Here is a 13,020-nt window from a genome sequence, read left to right on the forward strand (position 1 = left end):
GAGTTTTTTCATAATGTGTCAGGGTGTGGATCTCTTTGTACTTATCCTATTTGAAGTTTGTTGAGATTTTTGGATTGGTAGATTCATGTTCAAGGGTTTTCCCCCCCTCACCTCCGGTCATTATTTCTTCAAATATTTTTTCTTCTTTCTTCTTCTAGAATACTCATGACATATGTGTTTGTTCTCATGAATCACTAATAAATAATAAGTTTTATTAGTGTTTACTCAGATTTCTTGATCTTCTTTCCTTTTTACTCTTTAAACTCAGTGATTTTTATTGCTTATCCTGCAGTTCTCCAATTCTTTCTTCTGACAGTTCAAATCTGATGTTTAACACTTCCCTTACATTTTTTATTTTATTTATTGTATTTTTAAGCAACAGAGCTTCTGTCTCTTTCTTATAGTGTGTCTCTTTATTGATATTTTTACCTTGTTCAAGTATCATTTTTCTGATTTTTTTAGTTCTTTCTCTGTTTTCCTTTAGTTCTTTGTGCATGTTTAATAATGTAATTTTGAAGTTTTCTAGTCTGTCCATTACCTGAGATTCCATAGAAATAATTTCTCTTCCTTCATTTCGTTCTTCTGAATGGGCCATCATTTCCATTTTCTTTTTAGGCCTGTGATTTTTGTTGAAGCTGAGACATTAGACTTTTACAATGTAGAGGAGCGAACAATTATGTGGCTTTTGCAATTCTTCTGTATAAATAGTATTTTGAAAGCATTATTTTCTGCATGAAATTCTCAGGAAGTTCCAGTGTTCATTTTTTACTCACCACTTCCTCCCTTGTCTTGTGTGAGCACCAATGGAGCCCAGACTTAGACTTCTGTCCTTCACACAGCTCCCACACAGATCAGAGGAAACACACAGAATGGTCTGCCAGCAAAGTCTGCCATCCTCACTCCAGAGCCAGGGGTCAGAGATCCTTTATTGAGAATATGAGCCTTGCTCCACCTGTTTCAACCACCCTGCTACTGTGCCAAGAGGAAAGAGGGTGAAGACATTAGAAAAATGAAATATTACTACCATTTAATAACCATCTACTGCTTGTTTCAGAGCAATCAGTTGTTGTAATTCTCTGCTTACTTTTCAGAGTCCCTGCCGAGTTGAAATTGCAGGTATCTAGTTGTTTTCATTGAAATTCATATGTGAGAAGGTTGGGCTATTAGACCTGCTCACACCACCATCTTCCCAAAAGTCCATAGATTTTTGTTAAAGCCTTCAAAACTGAAAGAATTTTCCTTCTAGTCAGAGGATCAGCCCCCATTGAATTTAAGGAACAACAATTAGTAGGAATGGCTGAAGGAATAGGAGTGATGTGGAATAGTGAATAGAAGAGTATGAATTTTCTTTGGAAGGTTTTTGAATGGAGATCTGGTCAGACCTGACCACAGAAATGTATTAGATATATTACAGAGGGGAGATATTGGAGACAGGGAGGTCTAGAAAGAAGCTCAACACAGTCTATTTAAGCCTCTGCACTTGTTTGGAATTTTCTCTTAAATCTTTGGCACAGTTATAGTAATTATCTAATACTATATATACTGATCCAATACTGATATAGTGATATATATATATGTTGTTGTTGTTGTTATGTGCTGTTGAGTTGGACCCGACTCATAGCAACCCCTCCTTGGGTTTCTGAGGCAGTATCACTATGGAAGTAGATTGCCCCATCTTCCTACCGAGGAGTAGCTGGTGGGTTTGAACTGCCAGACTTCTGGTTAGCAGTCAAGTGCCTTAGGCACTACACTACCAAAGTGTATATACATATATATGTGTGTGTGTGTGTGTGTGTGTGTGTGCAGCTAACTTAGAAGAAAGACCTGGTGATCTCCTTATGAAAAACCAGTAATTCAAAACTCTATGAAACAGTTATACCCTGACACACATGGAGCCACCATGAGTCAGAACCAACTTGAAGGCAATTTGTTTTTAACTTTATGCTAGGCCCTGTGTTGAGTGCTTTACATCTATTTTCAACTTAATTTTCACAATGTACCTACAGAGTAAATATCATTTTTTTTCTAGTTGATAGATAATAAAACAGAACACAACCAATTAATAACAGATTGAGGATGGAATTAAAATTTGCTCCCAAAGACTAAGCAAATGAAGTACCATGTATCATTGTCTTTCTTGTTGCAAGCCATGTTTCTATCCTCACTTTTTCTGCTGCTCAGTAATATTTACCTCCATTTCTTCCCTCTCAGAGATAGCTGACAAGATCTACAATCTGTACAATGGGTACACAAGTGGAAAGGAGCAGCAGACTGCCTATAACACGCTGATGGAAGTCTCAGCTTCTATGCTGTTTCGAGTCCAGCATCACTACAACTCTCACTATGAAAAGTTTGGAGACTTTGTCTGGAGGAGTGAGGATGAGCTGGGGCCCAGGTATGGGGTTATGAGTGTGGGGGCAAGGGTAAATTCTCATACTTACATTTGATGTTAATAAACCCTTGTTTTCCATAGACATCAGTCTATCAAATAAATAAGACTGGTGGTCACATTAGTCATGCCAGAGGTAAAGATGGGAAACGGGCAGGGATAATGAAAAAAATTGGAATTTTAAATTTTTGGACTTCTCAAACATCAGGGGTGGAACGTCAGTGCTTTTGGGCTCACTCGTCTCTTTTCTTCACCTTCCACCCCCAGTTTTACACATAGAGAAACTTAGGTGCCTAGAGGGAATGTAACCCAACCAAGATTTCAGAGTAGCACAGTGTCAGGGCTACGACACTTAATTCAGGGTTCTTTCCACTGCTCCATTAAAATCTGAGTTGTTTTGTTTTTGTGAAGTAATGTAAATACCTATGATCTTTGCTGAAGTCCATTAGTGACCATGATTACATACATTTGTGAATTCAACATGCTTGATTTTTGTCCCTAGGAGTGATTGTACCACCCCCAGTGCTAGGTGCCATATTGACTTCAAACTTAACAAAGTGGCTATCCTCTGAAGATTCATAAAGTGGTATATGGAATAGTGGCTGCATTTCATTCACTTAGCACATACTCACTCTGCAGCATCCCTTACATGGTGGCTGCTGCTGATACAATGGTCAAAAGATAGAAAAGGACTCTACCTATACATAGAATACTATTGACCAGATATTGCCAGTAATTAAACAGACAGTTACAAATAATAGGATAATAAGTTCTATGATAGCAGAAAAATAGGGTCCTTTGGGAACATGAAGGAGCTCTGCTGGTGTAGTGGTTAAAGCATTGGTCGGCTAACCAAAACGTCTGTTATTCAAACCGAGAAGCTGCTCCATGGAAGAAAGATGAGCCCTCTTCTTCCATAAAGATTTACAGCCTTGGAAACCAAATCCAATGAGGTCACTATGAGTTGGAATTGACTCGATGGTGGTGAGGTTTTTTGGTTGGGAACATGAGGAATAGGCACTTAAGTGATCTAGAGAACTCAATGAAAACTTTCCAAGTGTTGAGACTCTGAGACCTAATGATGAGTGAAGGGGGAAGAGAGAGGAGCTGTGCTGGGCAGGACTAGGCTGGTCAGTGCTCAGAGGAGAGACTATTACATTAGAGTATATTTTCTTTTTTGCTTGACTTTTGATCATTTGAAAGCTACGTGAATGATTTTTTCTGTATCACTATACCTATACTCTTTATTTGTCTCATATTTATTTCTTAAATACAATAGTTTCTTATTCAAAATATATTTGAAAAGAAGGCACTTTATCATCTTATAAAGAAAAAAAAAAAAAGTACCATCTGTCTTTAATTGAAAATTAAGCCTAAGTATGCAATAGAATGGGGATAAAAAACAGAAAGCAATGTTATTCAAGGAAGACTAAGTTTTAAAGAACTGTTAAAGACACAACACCAAACAAGACTTTCTTCTTAAATTAATCTGAAGGAGGAACAGAAATGAAAAGTGAATTAAAGCCTTCTTCTTCTGAGGTTCACTGTTGAGTAGTGGATCTGTGATCTTCTTGAGAACCACCCCAAATCCTTTCCAATCCCCCAGGGGAACTCCTACGCTTTGGTAAACACTGTGTTTGGAGAAACTGAAAGAATTTCCATGTAGTTGGAGCAAAGTGCCAGACAGCAGGAGTGGAAAGAGATAAGAAAAGAGGTCAGCAAGGGCCAGATCCTGAATGCCCTTTAAGTAGGGTTAAGGAGTTTGGATTATCTCCCGAGGGTAATGAGAAGCTTTTAAGTGTTTTTCACAGAAGGATGATATCATCAGATCTTCCTCTGACTGAAGTTCTAAGAATGGACTAGTGAGGTCAGGGCAAGGAGGAGACAGGGAGACCCTAGAGGCTGTTGTAATGATCAGGGAAACAGTGTAGTAGCCCAAACCTGGGCAACATCCACTGTAGAAAATTGCATGGCTTCCTGAAATACTTATTGGGCAGGAGTTCATGCTTTAAAAAGTTTTAAAATGACCCTGTAAGCTGAGCAAGGTAGGGTATTCTCCCCATTTCATGGGTGACAAGGAAATAGTGGTCCCTAGGTGGCACTCCTCAGAAGGAAGATGGGGCAATCTACTTCTGTAGTGATACTGCCTCGGAAACTGCCTCGGAAACCCAAGGAGGGGTTGCTATGAGTCAGGTCCGACTCGATGGCACATAACAACAACAACAAGGTGGCATAAATGGTGTTGTGCTAACTAGTTTGAAACCACCCAGCAGTGAGATGGAAGAAAATGCCTGGGATCTGCTTTCATGAAGATTACAGTCAACTACATACAGACCACCTACCCCAGGGTGATACACCCATCTACTCTAGAGAAATGCATCCCTTGGATCAATCAGCCATGAGACACCAGAAGGTAGCACTTATGTAGAGGGAAAGCTGGGCAGACAGGAATGCATAGATAAGAAGGGCACAGGGAGGAAGTGGTCACGGGGAGGAGAGTTTTTTATGGTTGGAAACGGTATGAAATCAGATGTGCATGAACAGTTGAATGTGAAACAAGTTTGCTTTGTAAATTTGCATCCAAAGCACAATTAAAGAAAAAAAAAAAAATCACAATCAAGAAAACCCTGAGGAGTATAGTTCTACTCTGTAACTCACAGAGCCACCATAAGTCAGAATCAACTTAGAGGCAATGGGTTTGAAATTAAATGAGCTGCCCAGAGTTGTGCTGAGTTTGGTGGGTTATCCTTGAACTCTCACTCTGAGTCTTTATGACACTCTGCTACAGCCCTCCAAGAATTTGAGGCCCTGTAGGGAGCAGATGAGAGCTTGGTCAAGGAATAAAAGGGATCTTTCCCATTAGTTCTGTTGGATTTTGAACTATAACTTTCTCCATCTCACATGAAAGGGAGGTTTTCTAGATAAAGGCTAAGAGAAGAGGCAAGCAGGCAGAAGGACAGAGCCCTAGATGAAAGCTGCTGCATGAGTTATCTCAGTGGCTGTCCTGCCTGTGGATAAGGAAAGGCATTCCACTTTATTAGGTTTCCCACAGCTCTGGGAGTTTGGGTGGAAGCTGAAACAGAGCTCCACTCCTGACTTTGTCTTTACAATTTGCTGGGCCCTTTTATGACCCTCCAGGACATAAACCTCCTTGAATGGCCACTGGGCCACCCACAGAGGCAGGGAAACCCACTCACCTCTGGTCAACCAGCCACTAGCCCACGGTCCACCATATCCTACCTCCCCCACAACCACATTACCTAGCTCTTTCTTCTCCGATCTTTCTAGTATCTTAGGGGAGATCTGAAGTTCCTCCAGCATCCCACACTGGGATTCAGATGGAACTATCCTAATACTTCCTGACTGTTGTTGTGAGCTGGTCAAATTGGCCCCCGCCTCATAACCATATGCACGATGGAATGAAACACTGCACCATTCTGTGCCATCCCCACGATCATTCACAGATCATACTGTTGTGATAGGGTCTTCATTGGCTGAGTTTGGAAGTAGCTTGTTGAGTGTTTTTCTTAGTCTGTCTTAGTCTGGATACTCTGCTGAAACCTGTTTGGCATCATACTAACATGCAAGCTTCCACTGACAGATGGGTGGTGGCTGCACATGAGATCCATTCGCCAGAAGTGGAACCCAGGTCTCCCATATGGAAGATGAGGATACTATCACTGCATCAACACTTCTCTTCATCCATCCTGGCACTGCTAATAAACTCACTGTTTGGCCTTGGGCTCCGCCCCTCTCTGACTTTCAGTGTCCTCATCTATAAAATGATCTGATGGATGACAGCAGTGGCATTCGTCTTCTTTTTTAAATTTTAGCAGTGGTGCACATTTTTTTTTTTTTTTTTTGTAATTAAATCTTACACAGAACCCCAGGCTTAGCTGGAATGCCACCGTCTCATAGAATCCTCTAAACTTTCCACCCATTCACTCATATTTTAATTCTCTGCATCTCACTTACTAGTTTTAGTATCTTATATTGCTTCTGTGTTTATTTTATTGTGTCACTTTCCCATTACAATGTAAATATGTGTAGTTAGTGATTGGTTACGTCCCATTCACTCTTCTAGATGGATACTAAGTAATTACTTGTTGAATACTTGGATAATTGGATGAGTGATTATGTGGACCAGGTAAGTGTAGAGTTGTTTTGGTAGAAGCTAGAACAGATTGCCAAGGAGCTCTGGTGGTGTAGTGGTTAAAGCCTTTGGCTGCTAATCAAAAGGTTAGTGGTTCAAACCCACCAGTTGCTTCATGGAAGAAAGATGAGACAGTCTGCTTCCATAAAGATTTACGGCCTTGGAAACCCAGTGGGGTTGGTGTGCATTAGAATTCACTTGATAGCAGTGAATTTGGTTGGTTTTGAGAGTGGATTGTGAGGAGCCCCACCTTAAGTCTCCCTAGGTTCTTATAGATTCATAGATCACAGTTTGAAACAACTGAGTCTGTGAACTCTAAAGCTCACAAATCTACTAGCTCACAAGTAACATTCTGAAAAATGTGACACCCTTGCAAATATTGAGAGAATTAGAGATCTTCTTTTATTTATTTATTAATTCATTACTTCATTTAATGTGCTTACTATGTGCCACACCTTGTGCTGGAGCTGGAAATACAGGAGTGAACAAGACAGATCCTGCCTTGCCAGTGCTCAATATTTAGTGGAAAAGTCTGATCAGTGGGCATTTGAAGTGGACCATGTGACATGAAGCATGCTATTAAGGCAGAGCTTAGAAGCAGTTCCTTCTAGCTTGACTCCCTGCTGAAAATTTGCATTTCCACCCCAATATACTGAATCAGAATCTACATTGTAATAAGGTCCCTGGGTGATTCCTATGTATACATGTACACATGCAAATCACCTAAAGATCTGTAAGAATCACCTGGGCAATTGTTAAGACATAGATTTGGATTCAGTATATCTGAGGTAGAAAAGCAAATTTGCAGCAGGAGTTCACACTGGAACGAAGACGTTTGAAGCCCTGCATGAAGGGGAGAGCAGGAAGAGCAAGAGCTTCTCAAATTTAATCTCTGTGTGCATCTCCTGGGCACCTTGTTAGGATGGAAATTCTCACTCTGTAGTCTGGGATGGGCCTGAGATGTTGCATGTCTAACCAGCTCTCAGTTGATGCCAATGTTGCTCATTCAAAAAGCTCACTTTGACTGATAAGGTTCTGTGTGCAGATGGCTGAAGCAGCTGATCTCAACCTGAGTTTCAAGAGACACTGCCTGGAGAAGACAGTGAAGTTTATGCTTAGAAACAATGAATGAACGGGGTCCTCCAGGTAGATGTTGGAGAGTGTTCTCATCAGAAGGGACACCACGTGCAGAGAGGAGTGAGGGTGTGGTAAGAAATATGCTTCACTCAGGAGCACAAATCTTATTGGAACAGAGAAATCAAGGTACTAGGGGAAAGGACAAAAAAAAAAAAAAAAGACTGGAATGTTTGGCAGAGGTCATATCATGATGACTTTTGTGGGCCCTGTTTAGGAGTTTATTCTTTCAGCAGTCATGTAAAGATCTTAAAATTTGGGTACATTTGCCATGCCTTTTAAAGATTAGCAAGTTTGCAAATTTATCATGTGTGAAAGAAAGAGAAAGAAAGGACTCCCCTGGATTCAGGAGCCCTAGTTCATATCCTGGCTTTGGCAACCACTTGTGTGACCCTGGCCAAATTCTATCCCCATTTTGGGCCTCATTTGTAACATATAAAGCCTGGACTCTAAAGTCCCTTCCAGCTGGGAAGCCAAGGAACTAGAAATCCTTGAAAGTCATAGGACAAGAGAACAGGCACATCACGAGTATCATTTCATCTTCCTCGCAGCGCATCCTTTTTCTCAGGGATCCAAGGTGGCTAGGGTGATAAGAGTATCTCCCCAGACCTTCCTAAAGGTTGATATCATGGGGTGAAAAGTATTTAGATTTTCTGGTCTATAATAATCAAATCCCAAAATGTCCTCAACTCCTTCCTCGTTCTGTGGTCATGTACCCTCATGAAATTTAGTGACAAAAGAGCACGTCTTACCTCTGCATAATAAATCCATCAGGCCAGTGTCCCCCAGAGCCTGGTTCCCATGACAACCACAGGTTACTGCAAACAGCTGCTGAGAGAAGACTCACTGACACCCAGCTGTCCCAACCATGTGGTTTCTATTAGGAGACTTTGAAAAACTGAGCTCATTGGTGGCCAGGGACCAGAACTTGCTCAGGTCAGACTATCCTTGACCACTCTTGCACTCCTCAATTCTCTCAGTCATGTTTGATTAAAATGATGGAATTAGGGAAAAGAGAAGAGAGCAAGTACTTGAAGAGATTTGGTTTCAGTGAAATTGATCTGTCTAGAGTAGGAATAGGAGCGGCAGTTCAAACCCACCAGCCACTCCTTGGAAGGAAGGTTGGGCAATCTACTTCTGTAGTGATACTACCTTGGAAACCCAAGGAGAGGTCGCTATGAGTTGGGTCCAACTTGATGGATCATAACAACAACAATAACAGAGTAGGAATGGTATATTTATGGTGTCACCCTTCTTGCTTCCATGGCAGACATTGCTAATAGATCATAGAAATCATTGGCCTTGCTTCAGCCTGGGATCTTCTCAACATAGCACTACAAGCAGGCTTTCCCATCTGAAATGAGTTAGCACATGCTATGAAACGTAATTGCTGTATCCCTATTGAAAATAACCAAGTCTGAGATGTTACTGTAATTCTTTCAATCCAAAGTTCTATTAGGTCTTTTCCTTAGATATCTTGGATTAAATGTCTTAGAATTTTGAGGATATTGGGAATAAGAGTTAGGCTTCTTAGGCCAGATTCCTAGAATCTAAGATGCACTTTTATTTTTTCTGCACATTTTGACATTTATGAAATCAGGATGTATCTAACAGTGGGTGTGCACACTAAGTGCTGTATTATTTCTTCTTTTCTTGAAAGACTTATTAAATCAATGATGTCTCTTATAATTGAAGATAATGGAGAAACATTATACTTAGACTCTCTATTCTCATTTCTCTTTTATAAATCCATGAAAAAAGTTAAGACAAAATGATAAGAATAAGCAGAGCAGTAAATAAGAGAACTGAGTTTCTCAGTTCTATCAACAAAACTAAATACTCTGTGACTTGGAACAAGTGACATGAGTTCACCTGGATCAATTTCCCCATTAATTGTATAGAAAGCTTGGCTCCTGTCTTGAAGTTCCTTCCCGCTCCAAACTGAAATAGTTTTGGGTCAGGTGAGTCTCAGTTGTTGTCACCATCAGAAAAGAAATGATTCTTGGGAAGGTCTCACTGTCTCTTGTGAGGGAAGAAGGAAAGGAAGCCAGTGCACACATTTTCCCCTAATGCCTTATGAATCCCATATCAAACCTGGTGTTCCAGGTATTTGAGCGTTTGGCTTTCTGTTTGATGATGATGGTGTGAGGCTAAATTTGATGTGTGTGTATTCTGAAAGTAACACCAGCCAACTGCAGGGAAGGCATAAACCATGGCTTCATTGTACTAATTCATCATACCAGCTTTAAAATATTTATGTATATATGGTACTTTCAAAATGTAAATACCTTTATTGTAGTTTGTTCTAGAAGTAATTCTTGCTCATTCTATAACATCCAACTGATACAGAAATGTACAAAATACTGAAAACTTTTCATCTCTGATCTCATACTCTGAGCCCTACCCTAGAAATACAGTTGTTACCAGTGTACACATATCTTTCCAGATATAGATATGGAATGGTTGTGGATATTGCTTATGGACAGGGAGACAGACACAGGCTTAAGGGTATATTTCCTTCTGCAACCACATCTTCATTGTGTCTATGCTGTATGTTCTTTTATCTATTTTTTTCCACTTAACTATACATCATACAAGGTTTTTTTCCCCATGAATGCATATATAAATATATTTCATTCTTTGTAGTTCCTTTTTTTCATAAATTACATGAATATGTCACACTTTAATTTAGTCCTCTACTAAAGATCAACTAGATTTCTAACATTTTTGCTTTTATAAATAAATATGAATAAACTTTTTGCCCACTAGTTTGATTATGTCTTGAGATTCAGGACATAATCAGATGCTTTTGTGCCTTTTCATAAGCCTTTTTTGACCCTTGCTACAGAACGGTTATATTTTGACAGCTAAGGACTGAAAATTACCTCTATTCAAGTCAACTCACATTGATTAATCTCTTCATGGATGCTGAGAGATTGGCATCAGAGGAGCCATGGACCATCTAAGAAGCAGCTGGGAAATATTAGTCGCATATCTACTAAGATCAGTCATTCATATCTCATTTCATCATCTGAACAATCAATTTTGAAGATTAGCAACAGAGAATCAGAGGACTTAGGGAAATTGTTCAAGGTCACACAACTAATGAGTGTCAGAACTCACATTCAACATTATGTCTTCTGATGTCAAACTAGTGCCCAGTGCAGTATGACACATTGAGTCCCATGATACGTACACAGCTAAGACAAAAGGGAATGTGATATGGATTTCAAAAGAGGAATAAACAAAATACTTTGGGAACAAAGGGGGAAAAAGGCACATGGTAGCTAGAAAGATCTGGCAGACTTCCTGAAGATATTTTAGGACTTTGAAGCATGAATGGAACTTCAACAAATGTGCTCTTCTCATTTCCAGGAATCAGAGCTTTGTATTGTTCAGTGTGTACAACTAATCAGATGCACATCAGATGAACCAAAGCTCTAATTGTAACTTCATTACCATTTGACTCCTTTCTAAAACAAACTTAACTTGATCACCTCCACTGGTGGGAAACCCACAAGATCCTAATTTTAAGTGTTGTTGTTGTTGTTTTTAATTAAATTGAGTCAAAATCTGCCTTCTGTTATTTTAGAGTGGCTTTTTCACTAATAGGAGCTCTGGTAGCATAATGCCTAAGGCATTTGACTGCTAACCAGAAGGCTGGAGGTTCAAACCCACCAGCCACTCCTCGGAAGGAAGGTTGGATAATCTACTTCCACAGTGATACAGTGTTGGAAGCCCAAGGAGGGGTCGCTGTGAGTGGGGTCTGACTTGATGGCACATAACAACAACAACATTTTCACTAATGCCTGGGTGCCTTGTGAATAGAGATATGGGGCCACATATTCTCACTCTGTCATCTGAATGGTAACAATCATATGAATGGCCTGAGGCTCATTTTTACCACTTATATAGCATAGTGCCTAAGGCACTTGACTGCTAACCAGGAGGCTGGTGGTTCAAACCCACCAGCCACTCCTCGGAAGGAAGGTTGGGCAATCCTACTTCCGTAGTGATAACTGCCTCGGAAACCCAAGGAGAGGTCGCTAGGAGTCGGGGCCGACTCAATGGCAAATAACAACAACAACAACAATAGACTGGAAATAAAGTACATGGTGAGGATCATATTCAAGACGATGTTGTAATATACCATTTCTCTCTCATAGTCGGTATTCAATCTATCATAGTCACTATTAGCCCTGACCCTTGGTTTTTTCCTCTGTGATAAGCAGAGAATGTTCAGTTAGAACAACATTACCATTTTCCCTCTTTAGTGGACACACTCCATTCCTGCTTTCAGCATTTCCTCAGAAGTCTTGCTTTTGAGATGCCCTTCAACATCATGGTTTAGCTACAGTTTTCATATGTCCCTCTTACCAGAAGTGACTGGGATTCTCCAGATGTGGCCTGTCCAAGGCAGCGTCAATGAAATCATTTACTTCCATTAATCTGCCCTCTCCACCTCTCAAGGTTGTGTTCCAATTTTTTGTAGCAACATCATGCCCTCGCCTCTCATTAAACTTGGGGTCAGCTAACACAGAAACTTTCAAGCTCCATTCACAGATGCAGGGAGCAGGGAGAGAGGCCAATGGGAATGTTTCCTTACTGCCTCTCCTCTTTTTCTACATCCTGTAGCCCACTTAGAAATTAGGTCTGTTTGATCACTGTGTCAATAGCTGATTGGGTAACGGTGCTGGGAAGAGAGTGGATGGTCAAAGGTTCCACAGTTCCCAGAGAAGTGACCTCCAGACATAGCCCCTAATAGTGAAAAGAACCTCCTTCACAAGTCATGCTCATCCCCATCTCACCAGCTAATACAACAATAAATTAGTGTGAAGTGTCCTTCCTTCTCCTTTTGCTCCCTATCCCACGGGCCTGGATCCTGTCTCTCATGAGGAAAATTTCATTTCCAGTATTTGAGAAAAGTGGTCACCCTGACCTATGATTTCCCTGTTTAGGGGAAGCTTGGGGGCATGCCTGGCCTTTGATTTATGGGTCTCCACTGCCTACAATTTATTACCTAGCATTCATTCCTTTGGTATCTCTTCCTCCCCCTCTTCCTCACTGGCCTCTGAGCACCTCCAACCCTTTCTCCATGACTCCACCTTCTGAATCTGCCTCTTTTTGTTGTCTAAATGCAAGCCAAGATGGTGAAGCATCATCTATAATGGAGAAAGAGCAGGAGACATTTAAGCAAACTGACATTGGTTTAGTGCCCATTATGTATCCTGTGTTAGATACTGGTGGAAGTCATGTCATTTCAGTCTAACAGCAGCTCTACCAAATAGGTATTGCTATTCCTATCTTATGGGAGCTCTGGTAGCATAGTGCCTAAGGCACTTGA

The 13,020-nt window shown here is 40.5% G+C and overlaps 1 protein-coding gene across 1 annotated transcript in view; it reads left to right on the forward strand.

Moving 5' to 3' along the window:
* Positions 1 to 13,020, forward strand: part of ASTN2 (astrotactin 2) — a 1,259,674-nt gene that overhangs the window by 1,239,790 nt on the left and 6,864 nt on the right. Inside the window, exon 24 of the mRNA XM_042780380.1 lies at positions 2,212 to 2,395. Coding sequence (XP_042636314.1) covers positions 2,212 to 2,395 — 184 coding nt within the window. The remainder of the gene's footprint in view (positions 1 to 2,211; positions 2,396 to 13,020) is intronic.

The sequence above is a fragment of the Orycteropus afer genome, unplaced genomic scaffold (genome assembly GCF_000298275.1).
Source record: "Orycteropus afer afer isolate SDZICR_OR568_19922 unplaced genomic scaffold, OryAfe1.0 scaffold00037, whole genome shotgun sequence".
In the NCBI taxonomy this organism is placed as follows: domain Eukaryota; kingdom Metazoa; phylum Chordata; class Mammalia; order Tubulidentata; family Orycteropodidae; genus Orycteropus; species Orycteropus afer.